General features: G+C 43.8%; 1 protein-coding gene across 1 annotated transcript in view; it reads left to right on the top strand.

The window, feature by feature from the left end:
- The window catches only part of MYO15A (myosin XVA), a 173,359-nt gene extending 164,788 nt beyond the window's left edge, over positions 1-8,571 (top strand). The window contains exons 58-63 of the mRNA XM_030212017.1: positions 1,290-1,450; positions 2,390-2,523; positions 3,602-3,735; positions 4,514-4,647; positions 6,464-6,604; positions 8,206-8,571. Coding sequence (XP_030067877.1) covers positions 1,290-1,450; positions 2,390-2,523; positions 3,602-3,735; positions 4,514-4,647; positions 6,464-6,604; positions 8,206-8,307 — 806 coding nt within the window. The 3' untranslated portion in view covers positions 8,308-8,571. The remainder of the gene's footprint in view (positions 1-1,289; positions 1,451-2,389; positions 2,524-3,601; positions 3,736-4,513; positions 4,648-6,463; positions 6,605-8,205) is intronic.
- Positions 8,572-27,144: the final 18,573 nt, after the last annotated feature.

Raw genomic sequence — 27,144 nt, 5'->3', positions numbered from 1 at the left:
GCGGACACTGAGGGAACCAAGAGCGCAAAGGGAAGGGAGACGTCGGCAGCGCTCCGCTTTCACTGATGCTGCTGTGACTGGAAGTAAAAGATTTAAAGGCCCCAGGGTGCGGAGGGAAGGGCAGAGAGGCATGGATGGGAGGGCATAGAGGTATGGATGGGAGGGCAGGGCCCAGGGAGAGGACAAATTTCTGGAAGGGGAGAGGAGAGAGGATTGCTGGCTATGGATGGAGGAGGGAAGGGCAGAGAGGGACAAGAATGGACATGGATGGGAGGGCAGGACCCAGGGAGAGAGGAGAAATTGCTGGAAATGGATATAGAGCAAGAAATGAAGAAGAAAGGAGAAAAGTAAAGAAATAAATGGAAAGGAAGCCCTGGAAATGGAGTTAAGAGGACAGATAGCAGCAGAATCAGATACTGGACCAGCATGATTGAAAAAAGAAAGTCACCAGACAACAAAGGTAGAAAAAAATTATTTTATTTTCATTTTTGCGTTTGGAATATGTCCACTTTGAGAATTTACATCTGCTATCTTATTTTGCAATGTATAGCAATTTGTTTCTAAGAATATTGCTGACAATTCCTTTCAGTGTGGCAAGTGGTGAGCGATCATTTTCATGGGGGGGGGGGGGGTGATCATTTTCACGGGGGGGGGGGGGGGGGGGGGGGCGCCAACTGATAGTCTGCAGGGGGGCGCCAGAGACCCTAGGCACGGCCCTGGGTGGGGTGATCGCTGAGGGACCCACTCCACAATAGCCAGGCCCCCTGCAACTAGTCACAGAATCTATGACAAGGCAGAATTGGTGTGTAGAGCCTGAGCTCTTTCATTAAAACTTGAGGACCATGGGTCAATTTTAGCAGACAATAGAAAAGGTGCTGGTACTCAAATGCTAGGCCACCCTTCATGGGTGGGGTGATCGCTGAGGGACCCACTCCACAATAGCCAGGCCCCCTGCAACTAGTCACAGAATCTATGACAAGACAGAATTGGTGTGTAGAGCCTGAGCTCTTTCATTAAAACTTGGGGACCATGGGTCAATTTTAGCAGACAATGGAAAAGATGCCGGTACTCAGTACCCCCAAGTACCCCCTCAAAAAAAGCCCTGGCGGTAACAGGTTAATGTGCTGTGTTGCTATTAATGTGGTGTTGCTGTTAGTGTGCATGAAAAGCTGCATTAAACACCACCCCCCCCACCCCCCCCCCCCCAATCTGTGTTTGTGCTAATATTCATTTTAGCTGAAAACCATTCTAACCTGATCAGGAAAAGCATTCTTCATTGTTTTGCTTAGGTCAAAATGTCCGTCCCTTAAACAAAAGGGAATATATCCTTGATGTGTCCACACAAATGGAACAGGTCGACAGCAGCTACATGTTCTGGTTCAGGCGCGTCATCTGGGTTCAGCCCCTGAAATTTGAGAATGAGTTATATGTCACCATGCACTACAATCAGGTAAAAAGCACAGTCCAGTCTTAGCTGTAGACTATTACCCTGTTATTATATTCCATGAAGGGGTGATTTATATGGTGTTTGGCACCTCCCCCAATCATTTTGAAAACTTGGTACCTATTTCTTACTGTACATCTAAAGACCATAGAGACACAAAGCCTAATGATCCAGGTGCATCAAATCCACTGTTCCCGCTAACTTGAGCAGGAGTCCTCCAGTGGCGTTGCTGCCAGCAGGGGGTGGTGTTTCAATAGGGTGCTGTCAATCACTAGGCACAGACGGGTTCCCTGGAGTCTTACAGAGCTTACCTGTGGATTTGATGCACCACCCCCTGCTGGCAGCAATGCCACTGGAGGACTCGTGGCATTGCTGCCAGCAGGGGGTGGTGTTTCAATATGGTGCTGTCAATCACTAGGCACAGACGGGTTCCCTGGGGTCTTACAGAGCTTACCTGTCCCTCACTATAGAAAATGAGATACTGAAACAGTGCTCCCCCCCCCCCCCCCCCCCACCCCGCCACTGGCTGGATTATATGTGGAGGACTCCCATTTAGCTTAGAGCAGAGGTTTCCGAACCTGATCCTGGAGAATGAATTTTCATGAGAGATTTGCATGCACTGCTCCCCCCCCTCACTGCATGCAAATCTCTCTCATGAATATTCATTGTGGATATCCAGAAAACCTGACTGGCTGGGGCACCTTGGGAATCACTGGCTTAGAGGGAACAGTGGTCAAACCTGAAAACAGAAATGCACTATCCCAATGAAAATTTAACATACATTGCAAGATGGATACGGCAGTATCTTCCCCATAATTAGCCAACAAGTCTAGGCCTCTGCATACCTATCTTGACTCCAGAAGACAAATGGTGTAGGGAGCTGGGTAAGAGCAGAAGAATATGGATAGAAGGGAAGGAGAATGAAAATTATGTATGTTTCCTCAGGTTCTGCCAGATTATCTGAAAGGGCTATTCAACACCATGCCTCAGATGAAACTAACTGAGCAGCAGTTCCAGCAAACCTCAAGACTGGCAGCGTTGCAACACCGAGCAAAAGACAGCATCTACCTGCCCACTCTGTAGGTACTAATATGGATGCACTCTAGTAACAAACCATATGCACCTCAGCCTTTGACTGTTGAACCACCCCCCTGCTCCTTGCCTTTGACTGTTGAACCACGCCTACTCCTTGCCTTTGACTGTTGAACCACCCCTACTCCTTGCCTTTGACTGTTGAACCACACCTACTCCTTGCCTTTGACTGTTGATCCATCCCTACTCCTTGCCTTTGACTGTTGAACCACACCTACTCCTTGCCTTTGACTTTTGATCCACCCCTACGCCTTGCCATTGACTGTTGATCCACCTCTACTCCTTGCCTTTGACTGTTGATCCATCCCTACTCCTTGCCTTTGACTGTTGAACCACACCTACTCCTTGCCTTTGACTGTTGATCCACCTCTACTCCTTGCTTTTGACTGTTGATCCATCCCTACTCCTTGCCTTTGACTGTTGAACCACACCTACTCCTTGCCTTTGACTTTTGATCCACCCCTACGCCTTGCCATTGACTGTTGATCCACCTCTACTCCTTGCCTTTGACTGTTGATCCATCCCTACTCCTTGCCTTTGACTGTTGATCCATCCCTACTCCTTGCCTTTGACTGTTGATCAATCCCTACTCCTTGCCTTTGACTGTTGATCCACCCCTATTCCTTGCCTTTGACTGTTGATCCACCTGTACTCCTTGCCATTGACTGTTGATCCACCTGTACTCCTTGCCTTTGACTGTTGATCCATCCCTACTCCTTGCCTTTGACTGTTGATACATACGTAGGGGTTTTTCTACCCTGACTTGTTGGTTGCCCTCAGCAGTATGTATGCATGATGGATGGCGTTCATGCATGCCTTAGTGTACAAAGCCGGTTGTGTAATTATTTTGCTAGTCAGTATTCATGGATCTCTGAAACAAAACAAGAGTTGCACTAGCATCATGGAAAATGTTGAGAGAAAATAAACTAGGAAGGGTCAGTCTGATTCTAGGGGGTTTGAGCATTCTCTCTCAGGTTGACAGTAAGATTCAGTTTGTTGAATACAACAGCGACAGCTGATGTCTTTTTGTGATTTCTTTTTCTGGGACTTTACTTCTTCCCTCAGCCGTGAAGTTCAGGATTATGTCCCTGGCCAGTTCTATAAGCTACTGAAGCCTCAGTCCTGGTTAAACATGGTGCTCCAGCAGATGCAGCAGATCCAGACTCTAAGTGGTCACCAGGCCAGAGTTCAGTTCCTAGGTAAGAAAACCTCCTACAAATGGACACCCTAAGGAAATTAAAAAAGAATGGCATAAAACCATAAGTATTGCTACACTGCCACACTGGGACAGACCAAAGGTCCATCAAGCCCAGCATCCTGTTTCCAACAGTGGCCAATCCAGGTCACAAATACCTGGCAAGATCCCAAAAAAGTTCAATTCATTTTATGCTGCTTATCCCAGAAATAAGCAGTGGATTTTCCCAAGTCAATTTAATAATGGTTTATGGACTTTTCTTTTAGGAAGCTGTCCAGACCTTTTTTAAATTCCACTAACCTAACCGCATTTACCACATTCTCTGGCAACAAATTCCAGAGTTTAATTACACGCTGAGTGAAGAAACATTTTCTCTGATTCGTTTTAAATTTACTATTTTGTAGCTTCATCGCATGCCCCCTAGTCCTAATATTTTTGGAAAAACAGATGCTTCACGTCTACCCGTTCCACTCCACTCATTATAGACCTCTGTCATATCTCCCCTCAGCCGTTTTTTCTCCAAGCTGAAGAGCCCTAGCCACTTCAGCCTTTCCTCATAGAGAAGTCGTCCCATCCCCTTTATCATTTTCATCGCCCTTCTCTGTACCTTTTCTAATTTCACTGTATCTTTTTTGAGATGCGGTGACCAGAATTGAACACAATATTCGAGAGTAATTTTTTATATGCCTCAAATGGCAGGTGGAAGCCAATTTATTATGGACTCAAGTACATTTGTGGAATGCAATCATTCTTCAGTCATGCACTTCTCTGTTATTTTTCAGGGTTGTTGAATGCCGTCCCCATGTTTGGCTCTTCTTTCTTCTACATCCAGAGCTGTAGTAATAACAGCGTGCCGTCCCCATGCATCCTGGCTGTAAATCAGAACGGTCTTCACTTCCTGCATAAGGAAACCCATGTATGTGCTTGAGGAGAATCATATCCAGGCCTGGGCTTGGTTATATATAGTTCTTTGGTAGAGATTTCTCATCAAGTATGCACACAGGACTGTGGAGTGTAAATATGGCTAATTCAAGCCATAAGCTCTGTCTTAGGTCAGAAGAGTTCAACGGTATGGACAGATGGTGGATAACAGGTGGAAGAAATAAGGAGACTGGAGTGTTTCCTCAGTCTTATAAAACTTTACAGTGCTGAAGAGAGGAGAATATGAGCTAGAAGGGCAGAGAATAGTGATATGCCTGCCACAGGATTGTAAGAAGGATGACGTAGCCTGCACAGAATGGCCGTGGCTATAACCCTCATATCAATGAACACAGGATGGCCAAGACTATAACCCTTAGATTAGTAAACAAACATTGGCCATGGATATAACCCTGAAATCAGTGAGCACACGATAGCCATGGCTATAGTTCCTTGTGAATGCCCTTTTGCAAAATATGTTCTATCACCTCTTGGCACCAGTGGCGTGGCTACGTGGGGCCTGGGAGGGCCTGGGCCCCCATAGATTTGGCCCTGGACCCTCCTGTCGACGACCCTCTCGACCCCCCCTCCTGCCGCCAACCCTCCCCCGCCGTCGCCGTGGGCTACCTTTGCTGGCGGGGGACCCCAATCCCTGCCAGCCGAGGAGGTCCTCTTCTTGCTCCTAAGGCTTCGTTCTCTGACATCGTGCAGGACGTCAGACTCACAGAAACAGAACAAAGCCTTCGGAGGAAGAAGAGGACCTCCTCGGTTGGCAGGGATTGGGGTCCCCTGCCAGCAAAGGTAGCCCACGGCGACGGCGGGGAAGGGGTGGCGGCGGGAGGGAGGATCGAGAGGGTCATCGACAGGGGGGGTCCAGGGCCAAATCTACGGGTGCCCAGGCCCCCCCAGGCCCCACGTAACTACGCCACTGACATACTTCACAACTCTACTCAAACCTCATCCCAAGGAATGCCTACATACAGATTTCATGAAAGTAGGTAAATAACCTGTGCCAACTTTCATATTGCTTTACACATTGATTGCTTGAGAGAAAAAAGAATGAGGAAGAAAAGAATTATGCAGCCTTAACCCTTGTCCCTGAGGAAAGTGATTGAAACCCCGCGGAGTCGGGCGGTTTCAGGGGAAGGCAATTGATGAATGTTTCAGCAAGGCAAGATAGTTCTGCCAGGGAGGCAAGAATTTGTTAAGATAAGTGCACAGTTTTCACCTAGTATATACATTTTTAAAAGTGATAAGCGCTTTTATAGCACTGAGGTGATTGGGAAGCATGAAAAAATGAGCATATGTTGCTCCTCCCAAAAAATTTGTTAGAGTTACCCGATGAAAGAAGTGCTATGCCACCTTGTAGCAGCATTATTGACTGCAGTAATAGTGGTAAATATCTGAGGGTACTCTACATACATAAAAAAATTCTATTATATTATACTGGTGTGAACTGTTTCAAGCACTCTCTTTGAGTTGGCGGCTACAAGTCCTGGTTTGTGTGTATATGTTACACACAGAAAAAGCATCATAAAATTATCCCCTTGGGAGGAGGGGGGGGGGTAGATGACATTTTTATAACACTAATGTGAGAAGTCCAAGAAGGCATCTATTTTAAGGCTATTTTATATGTACTTCAGATGCTCAATCTACTTAAGAAGCTTAAAGATCATCACTCTAACTTCATTTTCTAAATTATGAAAAAACTACTAACGGTGTAAATATGAACTTGATAGTTAGTTCCACCACTGAAGGGGAGCAAGACAAGCAGCAATTTCCAAACTCTGAAATAGTTTTCGATTTGTATACAGGAGTTAATAGTGAGGTTTCCACTCAAGGAGATTCAAGCCACACGCACTCAGCGGCCCACTGCTGGTTCCAGCTACCCATATGTAGTGATTATGCTGGGGGATCTGATGTCACAGAGGATCACACAGCTGCAACTTGAGCAGGTATGAATGGAAATGTACTCTTGCAGGAAAGAATGATGTTGGTGATATTTAGGAAGGCAATCGGGTGGAGGGGGGAACGGTAAACTGCATGGAACGGCAGTTACAACTTTAATCACCTTACTGAGCAGACTAAATGGGTCATTGTAATAAGTATCTGCCGTCATCGACCATGTTAGTATGTGACCTTCACGAATGTAATAGAAACATCCTGATATTTATCAGAAGAGTTGCCAGTGATATCTGGGAAGACAGCAATATGGTGAAGCTGAAGCAGTAGCGGAGCCAGACTGCCAATTTTTGGGCAGGCTCAAGACCAAAGTGGGTGGGCCAAAAATTTCATGTCTGCCCTTCCCCAACTAAAACAAAACCCAAATTTAACTTCCACCACCCCCACCCATGTAAATGAAATACCTTTGCTGGCGGGGATCCCCAAACCCCGGAAGCTGACTTCCTCCCCACCAAACAAGCTTACATCTTGGGCAGCTGAGCTGCCAGTCTCCATGTATGCTCAGTTTCATGCACGAGGGAGGGGGGGGGGGGGGACATGTGGCTGCCCAAGACATAAGTTCTTTCAGCGGGGAGGAGGCCTTCAGCAGGTGGGGCTTGGGGATCCTGCCAGCCATACTAAGGGAGATTAAATTTTGAATGGGCCTGAGTCCAAATTTGGTGGGCCAAGGCCCATCCAGGCCCACCCGTGACTATGCCTCTGACCCTGAAAGACGGGTGGAAAAGAGGTCTTGTTAACAATGTAAAACTGGAAGGAAACAAGAGGGAAAAATACCAGGAGACAACCTTTTCCATCTTGATTCTTAGCAAAAAAAAAAGACGATGAGTAGAATATGCTTCCACTGAAAAGCCAGTTCCGCTATGAACTTCAAAGAAAGAGAGGCCGAACAATGCAGAAACAAAATCTGGACCTGGTAAAAACCCTCGCCAGCCGAAGTCTTCTTCAGCACCGGTCTCTGGCGCCTTTGCTGATCTGTTTCTGTCAGTCCTGACTCCTGACGTCCTGTGTGCAGCCCCATACAGGATGTGCATGCAGGACATCAGGAGTCAGAAACAGATCAGCGAAGGCGCTGAAGACCAGCTGGCGGGGGTTGGGGACCCCCGCCAGCAAAGGTACCTGGCGGCGGCGGGAGGGGGGGGTCGAAAGTGGCGGGGGGGTCAGCAGCTGGGGGAAGCGGGCTAAACTGTGCCCCCCCACCTCAGGCTCTGGACCCTCCTCCCGCCGGGGTCTGGCTACGCCCCTGCATTGCACGATAACTAACTGGATATGTTGGACTACATAAAAAGGCTGGTTATTTATGCGGGTAGAGTTATGATAAGGCCCTGCGCTGAGTTTCTGTGGTCAGCATTTAAAGAAACCCTGACGCCCGCTGGGTGGATATTGTTGAGGATAAGAATTAGTAGATATTGTGTTGGATTAGCAAAGCTCTGCATATATTTTCCGATGGAAATATTACACACAGAAAAAACTGATGTGTTCTCTGCATGATTGTTGCCCCAGGAAAAATGACAAAGTTAAAATTTGTGTAGGCATTCTTTAATTATTTGTCTTATCAATCCCTTCTGGTGGTGTTTCTCCCCCCCCCCCCTCTCAGGGCTTGGAGCTGTGCCGAGTGATCGCCACACACATGGAGAACTTACTTCATATGCGGGAGAAACAGCTGACCCTCCCGCCTAGTGAAATCACTCTACTTTGATGGTTCTATCCAATGGGTTGTCCTCTGTCTGGGACCGATAAGCCCTTCACCCTTAATCACTTGACAAACCTCAAGCCACTGTATGGACTGAATATTTCAACAGATGGGAGTTCGGAGAACCACAGAACTATACAGAATGCAACAGAAGTTAAGGACTTCTTGTAACGATGCCACGGACTGCAGTAGATCTCTGATTTTTCTTTCACTTCAGAGAACCCATCAATATATAGGCAAATCATAAAATGGATGCCATGTCCCACGCTCCTCCTGTAGGGAGAACAATACCAATACCAGGATCTGACATTCCTAAATCTTCTTGTGAGGAATAGATGCAGATCACACGAAGCAGCATCGACTGTGGCTACCGGAGACCTGCCCAGCATATCCGCAAGATAGTTTTAGCAATCTGTTATCCAGCAAAAGCAGCCCATTGAGGTTAACACTGGTTTTTGTTGCAAAAAGAGCCTTGTGAACTGGAAACTCTGTGCGGACAAGGGAAACAGTCGCTGCCTGAATTTACATCGCAAACTGTGTTGTTTCAGGCTTAGTTATTTTAATCCCTAATAGGATAAGACTGTATCCTAGAAAAAAAAAAAGTACTGTATGTAGCTTATAGCAAAAAGATAATTCACTCCCACACACCCAAGCTGGTCAACACCTCAGTCTCCATCTGTGTGTGCCATAGTCTGGCAGTGGGTTCGGTTCAGGTCAGGTTTGCAGTTTTTTAAAAATCTGACGTAGATAAAAGACCTCTTAAGATTTAGTTAAAAAGAACAATCCATTCAGAGGAACCTGCCACTCCTTATGTGCTTTAAAAAAATGGCCATAAACTGCTGTCAAATATTCCTCTGATCCAATGCATTTCACTAGGGCAGGATGACATGCCCCTCTCATTCCCAGGACAGGTGGCCTCAATTGTCCCACAGGACAGAAGTCAACATACTAAACAGTGCACAAGTATTTTCTTGAAGGTTACTGTTTCTGACTGAGAGCTCTCCCTCGCTGGGGATCAGGTGAGGCCTAGTTTAGCAGGTACCTTTGACGGATAATAATGCCCTTGATGGAGTCCTAAGCCAATGACTTGTTCTCCTAATGGCTTATTCAGCCCTATGCTATACAGGAAGGTAGCCTTCATAGATTACTGGCATAGCAGGGTACGTATGGGAATATCTATATAATAATTAGTAACTCTGCTTCCCTGGATGGCTGGGTTCATAACAGCATGCTGACGTCAGCTGGCCTCCGCGTTCCCTTCCCTCTCAGTGTCCCGCCCTCGCGTAAAGACAAAATGACGTCAGAGGAGGCAAGGGAAGGCTGGAGGTGACGTGAGCCCAGCCTGCTGCCGCTGCAACCTCAGGTAGGATGAACGGCGTAAAGGCAGGGTGGCAGAAAGGACAAAGTCACTGGCCATGGAGGGGAGGGGAGAATCACTGGACATGGATGGGAGGGCAGGGCAGAGGCGAATCGCTGGACATGGATGGGATGGGAAGCGAGAATCGCAGGACACGGATGGGAGGGCAGGGCAGGGCATAGGACAATCGCTGGGCATGGAGGGGAGGACAGAATCGCAGGAGACTGAGGGGAGGGGAGGGCAATGGCTTTATTTAGAACTTGATATATTGCACATTGGGAACCATCTAAATGGTGAACAATACTAGAAAGAGCAGAAAGTGTATTAATAATACTTCAAGGAAATGATTAAGCAAAGAGGTAAAGAAGGGAAGGGCATGATTTAAGGAATTTCAATATGCAAAAGGAAAGGGGCAGAGAGGCAGCGAGTCAGAGGGAAGTCAGACAGTAGTTGTGTCCAGCAGGTCCTCCCAAGAGAGAGATCATCACATATCTAGGTAAAGGCATCAGAAAAGAGGTATGTTTTAAGCTGAGATTTACAGGTGTGTAGAGAGTCGAGGTGACGAAGCATATTCCAGAGGGTAGGCCCAACAACTGAGAAAATGGAATGATGGATGGTTTCATGAGTAATCTGCCTGAAAGAGATGAACGGAGTGCCTGAGAGGGGAAATAAGGTGTCAAAGAGGAGGTAAGGAAAGCCAGAAGACCAGTAGTCCTGATTTTAAAAACCAGGAGAAGAATTTTGTATGAGATTCGATGGTTCAGTGGGAGCCAATGTGCATCCTTGAGGGAGGGGGTGACGTGGCATTTAGGCACCATTTTCTACAACAGGGCATAGCTGGAATTTTGGCATTTATGCATGTTTGTTCCACTGTGCTGGTCATTACACTTATTCTTGGTGCCGTTTTTATAGAAGTACCTCCACTGTGTGCATTTCTGGTTGCTCTCAGAAAATACATAGTAGAAGTGGAAAACTACAGAGAAGAGTGACAAAAAAAAAGATAACTGGGAAGGAGTGGCCTCCCTTATGAAGAGCGGCTAAACAGCTTAGGGCTCTTCAGCTTGGAGAAGAGAAAGCTAAGGGGCTATGACAGAGATTTACAAAACGATGAGCTGAATAGAACAGCTAAATAAAGAATAGACATTTAAGCCTTCAAACTACATGAAGACTAAGGGACAATCCATGGAACAAGCAGGTCACAAATTCGAAGCAAATGGAGGAGTGTGGTAGCCATGTTAGTCCACTCTTAAGGTTATCAATAGAAATCAAACAAAATAAAACATGGAAAAGAAAATAAGATGATACCTTTTTTATTGGACATAACTTAATACATTTCTTGATTAGCTTTCGAAGGTTGCCCTTCTTCCTCAGATCGGAAATAAGCAAATGTGCTAGCTGACAGTGTATATAAGTGAAAACATTCAAGCATTACTATGACAGTCTGACAGGGTGGGAGGAGGGGGGTGGGTAGGAAGTATGCATGGGGTTGTTGGTCAACATTTTACAGGACCAGGACACTGTACCAGTGACTTCACAGTGAGAATCCTGAAAGGTAACTTTAAAACCATACAAGAACGTAAGACCTTTGAAGTCAGAATGATTGAATATTTTAACACCCAACAGAAAGGACTTAACAAGGATCTGGGGTTCCTGGCCCATTATAAACCATAAAGTTGTATTGCTCTGTTTATCACCCTCCACCACCCCCATCCTGTTAGAATATCAATGATATGCTTTGATGTCCCCATGCATACTTCCTACCCACCCCCCTCCTCCCACCCTGTCAGACTGTCATAGTAATGCTTGAATGTTTTCACTTATATACACTGTCAGCTAGCACATTTGCTTATTTCCGATCTGAAGAAGAAGGGCGACCTTCGAAAGCTAATCAAGAAATGTATTAAGTTATGTCCAATAAAAAAGGTATCATCTTATTTTCTTTTCCATGTTTTATTTTGTTTGATTTCTATTGAAGCAAATGGAGAAAGTATTTTTTGATTCAGCAATCAAGCTGTGGAATTGCTGTCAATGGATGGCCAAGGCTTCTAACATACAACATATTACCAACATGTACTAACGGTTATACATGCATTAACACAGTTAACACATGTTGTTTTACACAAGTCCCCTTTAATGCAATGGGACCTAGCTACTAATAACGATGTCCTTTTACTAAGGTGCGCTAACAGATTTAGCGCTCGCTAAATGATAAGATGCCAATAGGAATAATATGTGCATCTTATTTATTTTATTTATTTACTGTACATTTATACCCCACGTTTTTCCCCACAGTTTTGCAGGCTCAAAGTGGCTTATAATGCACTGATAGGCTATTGCCAGATCAGAGGCGGCACGATTACAATTAATTAGACAGAATAGGAGGAACGGGGAAAGAAGAAAATAGGGAAGTACATAAGTAATGCCACACTGGGAAAAGACCAAGGGTCCATCGAGCCCAGCATCCTGTCCACGACAGCGGCCAATCCAGGCCAAGGGCACCTGGCAAGCTTCCCAAACGTACAAACATTCTATACAATCAAGCCATTGTAACATCACTAATGAGGTTGGCTCTTATTGGTGGAATGAGCCACTATGACATCACAATAGGTTAAATCACTGCTCTATGTAATTAAAGTGAGCCAAGTAGAGGACATAAGTACATAAGTAATGCCACACTGGGAAAAGACCAAGGGTCCATCGAGCCCAGCATCCTGTCCACGACAGCGGCCAATCTAGGCCAAGGGCACCTGGCAAGCTTCCCAAAGGATAAGAGAGTCTAAAATGGTCCATAGATATATGTGTATATATCATTTAGTGCATGCTAAATCCATTAGCGTACCTTAGTAAAAGGATCTCAATGTGTGTTACATATTTTAATACATGCTAATGTGACAGAACATACTAGTAACTATGCTTAATAACTAGGTTTAAAAGGAGTTTGGACAAATTCCTACTGAAGTCCATAATTATTAGCCAAGTTGGCCTCAGAAAGCTACCCATCATCTCTGGAAGGGAACGGTAGGAAATTGACCTAAACTTTGGGATCTGCCAGGTACTTCTTTGGATCTGACCCAGCATGCTGTTTCTTACGTTCGTATTAGTCATATGCAAAGACTCTCTCTAGTTGCCACAGTAGGGAAGGCTTTGTTCCTCCAAATTCACTCTATCCACCATTAATACAAAAGCAAATGGAACAAAAAGGTTCTATGTTTATATCAGTTAAAAGGTGAGCTCACATGCCTTAATTATTTATATACAAATGTTATAGATGTATTGTAAACTATTTATTTTTTAAATATTATGTATATAGTAACTTATTTTGCTAGGAATTTATGAATATTTTCTTAGATATGGACAGCACTGCCATGCATAGGGACAACCCAAACTATAGCTCTCTTTCCTGGCTAGCTGGGGTTGGGAAGGCTGCAGAGGGCAAGTTCACAGCCCTGGGGGGGGGGGGGAGGGGGAGTAGGGAGAGAGAGAAGTCTCAGCCATTGCTCAAGAGTGGCACCTAATGGCAAGTTGTAGAGACAAACACTGAATCTATGATGCGGTGGTAACCAAGGAGGTTTGATAACAGGATATGGCATGACCCTATCTGAAGCCAGTAGGCGGAGCTTGTCACCCTATCAATTTAATTGTTTTGGGTGTACTAAGATGGTGGTGGATACATTGGGGAAAATGAAAACCTCCTTGGGTGGAGTAGGTGGAGACCGGCTTCAGCTTTGTGACATCATGCCGCCTCCTGTTATTAAACCTCCTTGCTGGTAACTGAATTACCACAGACATGGCCAACTTAAAAGGGAGAGTGAAGAATATAAAATACAGGAAAAATACCCCGGTTGGCTGCAATTGAAGACTCCAGATGTTGGTTTCCATTCCCAGTTCCTACTTTGAACAAAAACGGGAGGAGGAAGCTACCAGGTCAAAAATAAAGAGAAAGAAGGATGTGTAGAAATGTGTCTTTGGATTTGGACTGTAGCTTCACATGTAAAGTCAGCTCTGACTGTACTGTGCGCACTTACAGTTTTCATGATGCACCAAAAGAGGGGATTTTTGTCCTGTCAAAACTAATACATCCTTTCTATGTGTAAATCAGACTATTACATCTGTGACAGAATGAAGTTTTCTAAAATGTTACACCTTGTGCCGCACTGTGGGACTTGTGATTCTACTTTGTGCAGAATAAAACTCTTATGTCCTCTGTTCTCTTTGTTTGGGTTTTACATGTCCTTGCACTGAGTGATAAGTGAAGCTCCCTGCAGAGGAAATCTGCACAACAGAGTTTGTCCTATATGACGGTCCAAAAGGTTCGATGTTTTGCCTTCACTGTAAAGGGAGCCTTTAACAGAAGAAGTAACTTTATTAGTCTCATTCACACACACAAGGATTGACTCGGGCTGCACATACTGCAGCGGGCCATGTTTATCCACTCCTACCCTAGCTAATATTTAACCGTCTCTCTGACCTCACGTGCAACTTTCTTCAAATCAATCACCTTACTTTCTAATTCTTCCTACTTTCTTACTCATCTATATGTTACAACTCTGCCTTACCCCTCACTACCAATTATAATGTTCTAGTACATATTGTGTTGTCATTGCAAGTAGTACACTATGCCATACTTTGTATTGTTGTTCAAATATTTTTACTGCTCTAATTGCCTCCTGCTCATGTTTGATCTATTCTTACTGTACACCGCCTTGAGTGAATTCCTTCAAAAAGGCGATTAAATAAATCCTAATAAATAAATAAATAAAGGTTACTAGGAACTCATCATGCCATAATCAAAAGAAGTTTCAGAAGACCTATGAAAAAAAGATGTTCACCTGTCCAGACAGAGTTACAAAAATTAGTTCTAAATATTTGTCAGGCAGATGGGCTACAAATGGAAAATGTTAGACTACAGTGACTCTACCCAGCAGGGCCACCAAGAGACTGAGCCGGGCCCGGGCCGCCCCCAAGATCGTCGCCATTGCCGCAACTGCAATGTTACTTTGGCCGAGGCCCCGCCAGCAGAAGAGGTCTTTCTCCAGCGCAGCTCTTCTGCCTGCTGATTGGCTGCCCCTGTGGATGCTTTGTCTCTACTACTACTACTACTACTATTTAGCATTTCTATAGCGCTACAAGGCATACGCAGCGCTGCACAAACATAGAAGAAAGACAGTCCCTGCTCAAAGAGCTTACAATCTAATAGACAAAAAATAAATAAAGTAAGCAAATCAAATCAATTAATGTGAACGGGAAGGAAGAGAGGAGGGTAGGTGGAGGCGAGTGGTTACAAGTGGTTACGAGTCAAAAGCAATGTTAAAGAGGTGGGCTTTCAGTCTAGATTTAAAGGTGGCCAAGGATGGGGCAAGACGTAGGGGCTCAGGAAGTTTATTCCAGGCATAGGGTGCAGCGAGACAGAAGACGCGAAGTCTGGAGTTGGCAGTAGTGGAGAAGGGAACAGATAAGAAGGATTTATCCATGGAGCGGAGTGCACGGGAAGGGGTGTAGGGATGGACGAGTGTGGAGAGATACTGGGGAGCAGCAGAGTGAGTACATTTATAGGTTAGTAGAAGAAGTTTGAACAGGATGCGAAAACGGATAGGGAGCCAGTGAAGGGTCTTGAGGAGAGGGGTAGTATGAGTAAAGCGACCCTGGCGGAAGACAAGACGGGCAGCAGAGTTTTGAACCGACTGGAGAGGGGAGAGGTGACTAAGTGGGAGGCCAGCAAGAAGCAGATTGCAGTAGTCTAAACGAGAGGTGACAAGGGTGTGGATGAGGGTTTTGGTTGAGTGCTCGGAAAGAAAGGGGCGGATTTTACGGATGTTGTAAAGAAAGAAACGACAGGTCTTGGCAATCTGCTGGATATGAGCAGAGAAGGAGAGAGAAGAGTCAAAGATGACCCCAAGGTTTCGAGCTGAGGAGACAGGGAGAATGAGAGAGCCATCAACAGAAATAGAAAATGGGGGGAGCGGGGAGGTGGGTTTGGGGGGGGAAATGAGAAGCTCGGTTTTGGACATATTTAATTTCAGGTGGCGTTGAGACATCCAGACAGCGATGTCAGACAAGCACGCTGAAACTTTGGATGTCTCTCAGTGCATGCTTAGTTTCAAAACCGAGCATGTGTGGCCTGAGAGGAAAAACAGCTGCTTAGCAAGCAATGGCTAGAGTGAAGAGCAGCGTTGGAGGAAGACCTGAAATCTGCTCCTCTGGGTCCTCCCCAGCCTCCAAGGGAGGCCTAGCGCCGGAGTTTTCTCTCTCCACCTCCTGTCGGGATGCGATCACCGGGCACTGGCCCCCTTTGGAGGCCCGGGCCTGGGGAATTTTGCCCTCCCCTCTCAGCAGCCCTGCTACCCAGAACAGGCATGATGCCAAGACCACCCCAACAGCAATTGAATTTGGTTGAAAATGGTATTTATTTTCCACTTCTGCACAACAAATTCAACATAGCTTGCATTAAGCTACAATAAAATATACCTGCCCATAAGTCAGAAATCATGCTTGAAAAATGTTCAGTGTACCCCCTAAAACAATAATAAACCCATTGTTCAGTAGGCATGGTAACTGGCACCAGCATTTCACTTGCTTCCTGTTAAGTATCTCTTCCAGCTAAAAATTCTAATGCTGACCCATAGTGCCATCTTCACGGGACTCCCCCCCTACCTAGTCTCTGCTCTAGTTCCTTACAGATCAGTCTGTCACCTTTGGGCCTCATCAGACGTTCTCATATTTGAAAGCTATTCATCTGCAAACAAACCTTTTCCGGAGACGGGAAGGAGGTAGAACTAGAGGTCATGAATTGAGGTTGAAGGGGGGGCAGACTCAGGAGTAATGCCAGGAAGTATTTTTTCACAGAGAAGGTGGTGGATATATGGAATGCCCTCCTGTGGTGGAGATGAAAACGGTAATGGAATTCAAACATGCATATGGGATAGACACAAAGAAATCCTGTTTATAAGGAATGGATCTAAAGAATCTTAGTGGAGATTGGGTGGCAACAGCAGTAATTGGGAAGCAAAACCAGTGCTGGGTAGACTTCTACGGTCTGTGCCCTGATCGTGACTGAATAGATATAGATGGGCTGGAGTGTAAATTTTAAGGAGCTTCGACATTAGCTTTGGAATGTTTAGTACAAGAAGCGTACTGGGCAGACTTCTATGGTCTGTGCCCTGAGAATGGCAAGGACAAATCAAACTCGGGTATAAAGTATCACATACCATGTAAAATGAGTTTATCTTGTCGGACAGACTGGATGGACCGTTCAGGTCTTTATCTGCCGTCATTTACTATGTTACTATGTAACTCTTTGGGGTTCTACATGTACTAATTGGGATTCCGGAATCTTGTAACTCTTTAGGATTCCAGAATCTTCAGCACTTAGTACAAGAACAGTACTGGGCAGACTTCTACGGTCTGTGCCCTAAGAAAGGCAAGGACAAGTCAAACTCGGGTATACATATAAAGTATCGCATACCATGTAAAATGAGATTATCTTATTGGGTAGATTGGATGGACCGTAAGGTCTTTATCTGTTGTCATTTACTATGTTACTCTTTGGGGTTCTACATGGAAAGTTGCTACTAATTGGGATTCCGGAATCTTGTAGCTCTTTAGGATTCCAGAATCTTCTGAACTTTTAGTACAAGAACAGTGCTGGGCAGACTTCTACGGTCTACGCCCTGATCGTAACTGGATAAGGATGGGCTGGAGTGTAAATTTAAGGGGCTTCGACGTTAGCTTCAGAACTTAGTACAAGAACAGTACTGGGCAGACTTCTATGGTCTGTGCCCTGAGAATGGCAAGGACAAATCAAACTCGGGTATAAAGTATCACATACCATGTAAAATGAGTTTATCTTGTCGGGCAGACTGGATGGACCATTCAGGTCTTTATCTGCCGTCATTTACTATGTTACTATGTAACTCTTTGGGGTTCTACATGTACTAATTGGGATTCCGGAATCTTGTAACTCTTTAGGATTCCAGAATCTTCAGCACTTAGTACAAGAACAGTACTGGGCAGACTTCTACGGTCTGTGCCCTAAGAAAGGCAAGGACAAATCAAACTCGGGTATACATATAAAGTATCGCATACCATGTAAAATGAGATTATCTTGTTGGGCAGATTGGATGGACCGTAAGGTCTTTATCTGTTGTCATTTACTATGTTACCCTTTGGGGTTCTACATGGAAAGTTGCTACTAATTGGGATTCCGGAATCTTGTAGCTCTTTAGGATTCCAGAATCTTCTGAACTTTTAGTACAAGAACAGTGCTGGGCACACTTCTACGGTCTACACCCTGATCGTAACTGGATAAGGATGGGCTGGAGTGTAAATTTAAGGGGCTTCGACGTTAGCTTCAGAACTTAGTACAAGAACAGTACTGGGCAGACTTCTATGGTCTGTGCCCTGAGAATGGCAAGGACAAATCAAACTCGGGTATAAAGTATCACATACCATGTAAAATGAGTTTATCTTGTCGGACAGACTGGATGGACCGTTCAGGTCTTTATCTGCCGTCATTTACTATGTTACTATGTAACTCTTTGGGGTTCTACATGTACTAATTGGGATTCCGGAATCTTGTAACTCTTTAGGATTCCAGAATCTTCAGCACTTAGTACAAGAACAGTACTGGGCAGACTTCTACGGTCTGTGCCCTAAGAAAGGCAAGGACAAGTCAAACTCGGGTATACATATAAAGTATCGCATACCATGTAAAATGAGATTATCTTATTGGGTAGATTGGATGGACCGTAAGGTCTTTATCTGTTGTCATTTACTATGTTACTCTTTGGGGTTCTACATGGAAAGTTGCTACTAATTGGGATTCCGGAATCTTGTAGCTCTTTAGGATTCCAGAATCTTCTGAACTTTTAGTACAAGAACAGTGCTGGGCAGACTTCTACGGTCTACGCCCTGATCGTAACTGGATAAGGATGGGCTGGAGTGTAAATTTAAGGGGCTTCGACGTTAGCTTCAGAACTTAGTACAAGAACAGTACTGGGCAGACTTCTATGGTCTGTGCCCTGAGAATGTCAAGGACAAATCAAACTCGGGTATAAAGTATCACATACCATGTAAAATGAGTTTATCTTGTCGGGCAGACTGGATGGACCATTCAGGTCTTTATCTGCCGTCATTTACTATGTTACTATGTAACTCTTTGGGGTTCTACATGTACTAATTGGGATTCCGGAATCTTGTAACTCTTTAGGATTCCAGAATCTTCAGCACTTAGTACAAGAACAGTACTGGGCAGACTTCTACGGTCTGTGCCCTGAGAATGGCAAGGACAAATCAAACTCGGGTATAAAGTATCACATACCATGTAAAATGAGTTTATCTCGTTGGGCAGACTGGATGGACCGTACAGGGCTTTATCTGCCGTCATTTACTATGTTAGAACTCCTTCTCACTCTACCTTCCCCATTTCAAGCCTGGTTAGACTCTACTCATCAGTCTACCTTCTTTTTTCTCGCTCTTTTCCTGTGAAACTCCCAACCCCGCACCCTACATGCTAAGCCCTCTAGAACCAAATGTAAAAGTATCCTCAAAACTCACTTATTTGACCTGGCATTCAGTTCTACTTTTTAGTCATAGACTATCCGAGCGCATAGGTTTGCACCTGACTGGACACCGATGCTTACCTTCCCTGCCCTATATTCCCATCTTATCTGATCCTCTCTGTCCTTTTTTATGTAATTCCTTTTCTGGCATCTTGGGCCTTCTTCTCTTTTTAATGTTTTATTGTAAACTGCTTTGATGTGATTGCGGAAGTATGGCAAATACATAATAAACCATAATGCATACAGGTAGCAGTGCTGAATATACATAGTTTAGGTATGGGACAGAGTCAGCATGGGTTCAGCCAAGGAAAGTCTTGCCTCACCAATTTGCTTAATTTCTTTGACGGCATAAATAAACATGTGGATAAATGTGAACTGGTTGAGTTGTATCCAGATTTTCAGAAAGCTTTTGACAAAGTACCTCATGATAAAGGGGATGGAACTCCTCTCACCTGAGGAAAGACTAAAGAGGTTAGGGCTTTTCAGCTTGGAAAACAGACGGATGAGGGAAGATATGATTGAGGTCTACAAAATCCTGAGTGGGGTAGAACGAGTAGAAGTGAATCGAATTTTTTAACTCGTTCCAAAAGTACTTAAGACTAGGGGACACTCAAGGAAATTACATGGAAATACTTATAGGAGGAAATATTTTTTCACTCAATGAATAGTTAAGCTCTGGAACTCTTTGCCGGAGGATGTAAACAGCAGTTAGGGTATCTGGGTTTAAAAAAGGTTTGGACAAGTTCCTGGAGGAAAGTCCATAGTCTGCTAGAGACAGACATGGGGAAGCTACTGCTTGCCATGGGATTGGTAGCATGAATGTTGCCACTATTTGGGTTTCTGCCAGGTACTTGTGACCTGGCTTGGCCATTGTTGGAAACTGAATACAGGGCTAGATGGTCCATTGGTCTGACCCACTATGGCTATTCTTACGCTCTTATGAAAGACTCCTGAGAAAATTAAAAACTCATGGGAAAGGAGGCAATGTCCTTCTGTGGATTAGGAATTGGTTATTGAACAGAACACAGAGGGTAGGGTTAAATGGACATTTTTCTCCGTGGAGGAGGGTGAATAGTGGAGTGCCGCAGGGATCTGTACTGGGACTGGTGCTATTTAACATATTTATAAATGATCTGGAAAACAGAACGATGAGTGAGGTAATTAAATTTGCAGATGACACAAAACTATTCAAAGTTGTCAAAACTCATGTGGATTGTGAAAAATTACAGGAAGACCTTAGGAAAGCGGAAGACTGGGCATCCAAATGGCAGATGAAATTTAATGTGGACAAATGCAAAGTGATGCACATTGGGAAGAACAATCCGAATCATAGTTACCTGATGATATGGTCCACCTTAGGAATCAGCACTCGAGAAAAATATCTAGGTGTCATTGGAGACAATATGCTGAAATCTTCTGCCCAGTGTGTGGCGGCGGCCAAAAAAGCAAACAGGATGCTTGGAATTATTAGGAAAGGAATGCAAAATAAGACCAAGAATATTATTATGCCTCTCTATTGCTCCATGGTGCGACCACACCTTGAGTATTGTGTTAAATTCTGATTCCCATATCTCAAAAAAGATAAAGTGGAATTAGAAAAGGTTCAAAGAAGAGCGACCAAAATGATAAAGGGGATGGAGCTCCTCATGTATGAGGAAAGACTAGAGGTTAGGGCTCTTCAGCTTGGAAAACAGCTGGCTGAGGAGGGGGGGGATATGACTGAGGTCTATAAAATCCTGAGTGGTGTAGAACGGATTGAAGTGAATCGTTTTTTCACTCTTTCAAAAAGTACAAAGACAAGGAAACACTCAATGAAATTACGTTGAAATACTTTTAAAACAAACGGGAGGAAATATTTTTTTCACTCAAAGAATAGTTAAGCTCTGGAACTCACTGCCGGAGGATGAGATAACAGCGGGTAGCGTATCTGGGTTTAAAAAGGTTTGGACATGTTCATGGAGGAAAAGTCCATAGTCTGTTATTGAGATGGGAAGCCACAGCTTGCCCAGGATTGGTAGCATGGAATGTTGCTACTAATTGGGTTTCTGCCAGGTCTACTTGTCACCTGGATTAGTCACTGTTGGAAGCAGGATACTGGGCTAGATGGACCATTGGTTTGACCCAGTATGACTGTTCTTATGTCTGTTGTTTTAAAGCAGCACTAAAATACATTATTAAATTATCCAGGTCACTGGCTGCCAGCAAACACATAATTGGCTTTGAATGTCAGCCCTCATATGACTAAAAAATTTTCATACCTAGCCTCACCCCAGCCTACCTTCTGGAACATCATTTCAGTATAAGTACATAAGTATTGCCATACTGGGAAAGACCAAAGGTCCATCGAGCCCAGCATCCTGTTTCCAACAGTGGCCAATCCAGGTCACAAATACCTGGCAAGATCCCAAAAACGTTCAATACATTTAATGCTGCTTAACCCAGAAATAAGCAGTGGATTTTCCCCAAGTTAATTTAATAATGGTCTATGGACTTTTCATTTAGGAAGCCGTCCAGACCTTTTTAAAACTCCGCTAACCTAACTGCCTTTACCACAATCTCTGGCAACAAATTCCTGAAGAAACATTTTCTCCGATTCATATTAAATTTACTACTTTGTAGCTTCATCGCATGCCCCCTATTTCTAGTATTTTTGGAAAGAATAAAGAAATGATTCACCTCTACCCGTTCCACTCCACTCAGTATTTTATAGACCTTTATCATATCTCCCCTCAGCTGTCTTTTCTCCAAGCTGAACAGCCCTAGACGCTTTAGCATTTCCTCATAGGGAAGTTGTCCCATCCCCTTAATCATTTTTGTCGCCCTTCTCTGTACCTTTTCTAATTCCACTATATCTTTTTTGAGATGTGGTGACCAGAACTGAACACAGTATTCGAGGTGTGGTTGCACCATGGAGAGATACAAAGGCATTATAACGTCCTCGCTTTTGTTTTCCATTCTTTTCCTAATAATACCTAACATTCTATTTGCTTTTTTAGCCGCTGCAGCACACTGAGCAGAGGGTTTCAACGTATCATCAACAACGAAGCCTAGATCCCTTTCTTGGTCGTCGATTCCTAACGTGGAACCTTGCATTACGTAGCTATAGTTCGGGTTCCTCTTTCCCACATGCATCACTATGCACTTGCTCACATTAAACGTCATCTGAAATTTAGACGCCGTCTCCCAGTCTCGTAAGGTCCTCTTGTAATTTTTCACAATCCTCCCGCGATTTAAGAACTTTGAAATAACTTTGTGTCCTCAGCAAATTTAATTACCTCACTATTTACTCCCATCCCTAGGTAATTTATAAATATGTTAAAAAGCAGCGGTCCCAGCACAGACCCATGGGGAACCCCACTAACTACCCTTCTCCATTGAGAATACTGACCATTTAACCCTACTCTCTGTTTTCTATCTTTTAACCAGTTTTTAATCTACAATAGGACACTACCTCCTATCCCATGACTCTCCAATTTTCTCTGCAGTTTGTCAAACGCCTTTTGAAAATCCATATATATATATCAACCTCAATTATGGAATGCTCTACCCAAACAAGTAAAATCTACCCAGAACTACCTAAATTTCCGAAAATTATTAAAATTATTGAAATCAGTATTGTTTAAGAAGGCTTATTCCCCAGGTTTAACCTAACTTAAATTAACTATTGCTATAATTTCAGATCCAAGGACATAAGTACATAAGTAATGCCATACTGGGAAAAGACCAAGGGTCCATCGAGCCCAGCATCTTGTCCACGACAGCGGCCAATCCAGGCCAAGGGCACCTGGCAAGCTTCCCAAACGTACAAACATTCTATACATGTTATTCCTGGAATTTTGGATTTTTCCAAGTCCGTTTAGTAGCGGTTTATGGACTTATCCTTTAGGAAACCGTCCAACCCCTTTTTAAACTCTGCTAAGCTAACCGCCTTCACATTTTCCGGCAATGAATTCCAGAGTTTAATTACAAGTTGGGTGAAGAAAAATTTTCTCCGATTTGTTTTAAATTTACTACACTGTAGTTTAATCGCATGCCCCCTAGTCCTAGTATTTTTGGAAAGCGTGAACAGACGCTTCACATCCACCTGTTCCACTCCACTCATTATTTTATATACCTCTATCATGTCTCCCCTCAGCCGTCTCTTCTCCAAGCTGAAAAGCCCTAGCCTCCTTAGTCTTTCTTCATAGGGAAGTCGTCCCATCCCCGCTATCATTTTAGTCGCCCTTCGCTGCACCTGTCATTATCACTTGCCTTTTGATGTTTAATTGTTATTTTTATATCTTATTCAATTTGTATAATCGTTTTTCTTGTACTGTAGCTTGCACTACAGACTTTGTAAACCACTTTGAGACTGCGATCAGTGGGAAAATGTGGGATATAAATGTAATAATAAATAAATAAATAAATAAACCTGCTCACCTTTATCCACATAAGTACATAAGTATTGCCATACTGGGACAGACCAAAGGTCCATCAAGCCCAGCATCCTGTTTCCAACACTGGCCAATCCAGGTCACAAATACCTGGCAAGATCCCAAAAAAGTACAAAACATTTTATACTGCTTATCCCAGAAATAGTGGATTTTCCCCAAGTCCAATTTAATAATGGTCTATGCACTTTTCCTTTAGGAAGCCATCCAAACCTTTTTTTAAACTCTGTTAAGCTAACCACCTTTACCACATTCTCTGGCAACGAATTCCAGAGTTTAATTACACATTGAGTGAAGAAACGTTTTCTCCGATTTGTTTTAAATTTACTACTTTGTAGCTTCATTGCATGCCCCCTAGTCCTAGTATTTTTGGAAAGGTTAAACAGACGCTTCACGTCTACCCGTTCAACTCCACTCATTATTTTATAGACCTCTGTCATATCTCCCCTCAGCCGCCTTTTCTCCAAGCTGAAGAGCCCTAGCCGCTTTAGCCTTTCCTCATAGGGAAGTCGTCCCATCCCCTTTATCATTTTCTTCGCCCTTCTCTGCACATTTTCTAATTCTACTATATCTTTATTATTATTATTTTATTATTTATTGCATTTGTATCCCACATTATCCCACCTATTTGCAGGCTCAATGTGGCTTACATAGTTTTGTAAACATTGTCGTTACAGGATAGCAAATATATTTAGTATTGTGTAGAAATTAAATGAGGGAAGAAGGAGGGGAGTGAATAGGGTAATTATAGGAGGTAGGCTTTCTTAACTGAGTGGGTTTGGTGAGGTGGACTAGTGTGGCTATCGGTTCTCATTGTAGGCTTTGTTGAAGAGATAAGTCTTCAGAGATTTGCGGAAGACAGTTGTTTCGTCGATTGTTCTCAGGTCTGTAGGCAATGCATTCCATAATTGCGAGCTTAAGTAGGAGAAGGTGGTGGCGTGCATCTGCTTATATTTTAGTCCTTTACAGCTGGGGAAGTGTAAGTTGAGAAATTTGCGAGATGATCTTGTAGCATATCTCCCCTCAGCTGCCTTTTCTCCAAGCTGAAGAGCCCTAGCCGCTTTAGCCTTTCCTTATAGGGAAGTCGTCCCATCCTCTTTATCATTTTCGTCGCCCTTCTCTGCACCTTTTCTAATTCTACTATATCTTTTTTGAGATGCAGTGACCAGAATTGAACACAACATTCGAGATGCGGTCGCACCATGGCGCGAAACAAAGGCATTATAACGTCCTGATTTTTGTTTGTTCACCCCTTCAAAGAAATGTAATAGATTGGTGAGGCCAGATTTCCCTTCACTAAATCCATGTTGGCTTTGTCTCATTAATCCATGCTTTTGAATATGCTCTGTAATTTTGTTCTTTATAATATTATCTACCATTTTGCTCAGCACCAACATCAGGCTCACCAGTCTATAATTTCCCGGGTCACCTCTGGAACCTTTTTTAAAAACTGGCGTTACATTGGATACCCTCCAATCTTCCGGTACTATGCTCGATTTTAAAGATAAATTACATATTACTAACAATTGTTCTGCCAGTTCATTTTTCAATTCTATCAGTACTCTGGGATGAATACCATCCGGTCCAGATTTGCTACTCTTCAATTTGTCAAATTGCCCCATTACATCCTCCAGGTTTATAGAGATTTCAGTTGCTCCGACTTGTCAGCTTTGAATACCATTTCTGGCACCGGTATCTCTCCCAAATCTTCCTCGGTGAAGCCTGAAGCAAAGAAGTCATTTAATCTCTGCTCTATGGCTTTGTCTTCCCTGATTGCCCCTTTTACCCCACGGTCATCTAGCAGCCCAACAGATTCTTTTGCCGTCTTCTTGCTTTTACTATACTTTAAAAATGTTTTACTATGTGTTTTTGTCTCCAGTGCTATCATTTTTTGAAAGTCCCTCTTTGCCTTACTTATCAGCGCTTTGCATGTGACTTGACATTCCTTACGCTGTTTCATATTATTTTCAGTCTGTTCCTTCTTCCAGTTTCTGAAGGATTTTCTTTTAGCCCTAATAGCTTCCTTCACCTCACTTTTTAAGCATGCCGTTTGGTCTTCCTCTCTCCCTTTTTAATACACGGAATATAATTGGCCTGGGCTTCCAGGGTGGTATTTTTGAACAGCTTCCACACCTGATGTAAAGTTTTGACCCTCGCAGCTGCTCCCTTTTTTTTCACTGGTATTCTCATTTTATCATAGTCTTCAGAATGAGTAGGAAGGAGCAAGGACTGCATGTCCTATCTTTACAACATCTCCTCCTCCTTTCCTTTGATAGTTTTCCTCATGGAAAATCAACAGCAAAAAATAATGGTCATTAATACTGTAGAAGAACTAGGTGATAATTACCATGACCGTGGGAGGCAGGCAAAAGACCTCAGAAACAAGTCTGTTCGACTCCAAACTGCATTCTTCTAGCCCAATTGCCAAAATCAATCACTGGTCAAGAAACTTCCCAGCCTGGAATTACTTTGAAAGCGGTCACTTCTTCAATTTTTAATTTATAGCTCATTTTTCATTCCATGAATGGAACCGACTCTTAAAATAAGAGAAATCAGCCCTTATGTGTATTTTAAAATTTATGGGGAGGGAGGAAATTGCATGCTACTTTCACATTGCAGAATGTGTGCAAAATTTTAAGTTCAAATGTAATTATTAAGTTTAAAAAATATATATATATACAAATAAACAAAAGAAACGCAGTCCTAACCAGGATGTCATAATGTGTGCAAAATTTTGCGTCCTCCCTGCAAAGGCATGCCTTGCACAGCTGGTGGGGGGTTGGAATGCGTTGCTTCCCCCCCCTCCTCCCCTAAATTGGAGAGCTGCCCGGAGAAGTCTGCTGTTAATCATTTATCAGCACACCACTGTTTGTAGGCACAGTTATGGAGTTAACAAGGTGGAGTCTCTAAGCTCCTGGGAACACGGCACCAGTGGGCGGTGGAGGAGAGGAACGGCAGAAGCAGAGCGTAACAAGTTGCTGGTTACTGCCAGGGCCAGGGGGCGGGCCAACAAAATTGTGACGTACTATGTTATACAACTCCTCCCAGAAGGAAACGTTCTTTCTGTCACGTATTTGCTACCTCCAGCTCACCAGAGTGCCCAAATAATAGGTGTTGGAAGGCTGCCTGTTTCACTTATACTAGATACCTGCTTTTCCGTGAACACCAATTTAACAGCGTCGTTCACATTTCATTTTAGTAGTCAATATAACGGGAAGATAATGCACCTGAATTTGATTTGATTTGTTTTAACGGTAAACTATCAGCAGGCGTTTTCTCAGCCCGCTATGTATCAGGAAGGTCCTCGCCTGCCCGATATTCAACCTATCTTGCTTAAAAGTTAGGTAGCAGCTATCAGCCACTCTCCAATTGCAAAGGAAAACTGTTTCGATTGACGGGGACTTCAACCAATCCTTTGGGACTCTGTTACCCGAGGTTACTGTGCGCGGGCTTTTGGCGCTTAATGGAAAGTTGAGAGGAGGCTGCGAAGGACGTCCTC

The sequence above is a fragment of the Microcaecilia unicolor genome, chromosome 8, assembly GCF_901765095.1.
Source record: "Microcaecilia unicolor chromosome 8, aMicUni1.1, whole genome shotgun sequence".
Classification (NCBI taxonomy): domain Eukaryota; kingdom Metazoa; phylum Chordata; class Amphibia; order Gymnophiona; family Siphonopidae; genus Microcaecilia; species Microcaecilia unicolor.
This window is presented reverse-complemented; position numbering and strand designations above follow the sequence as displayed.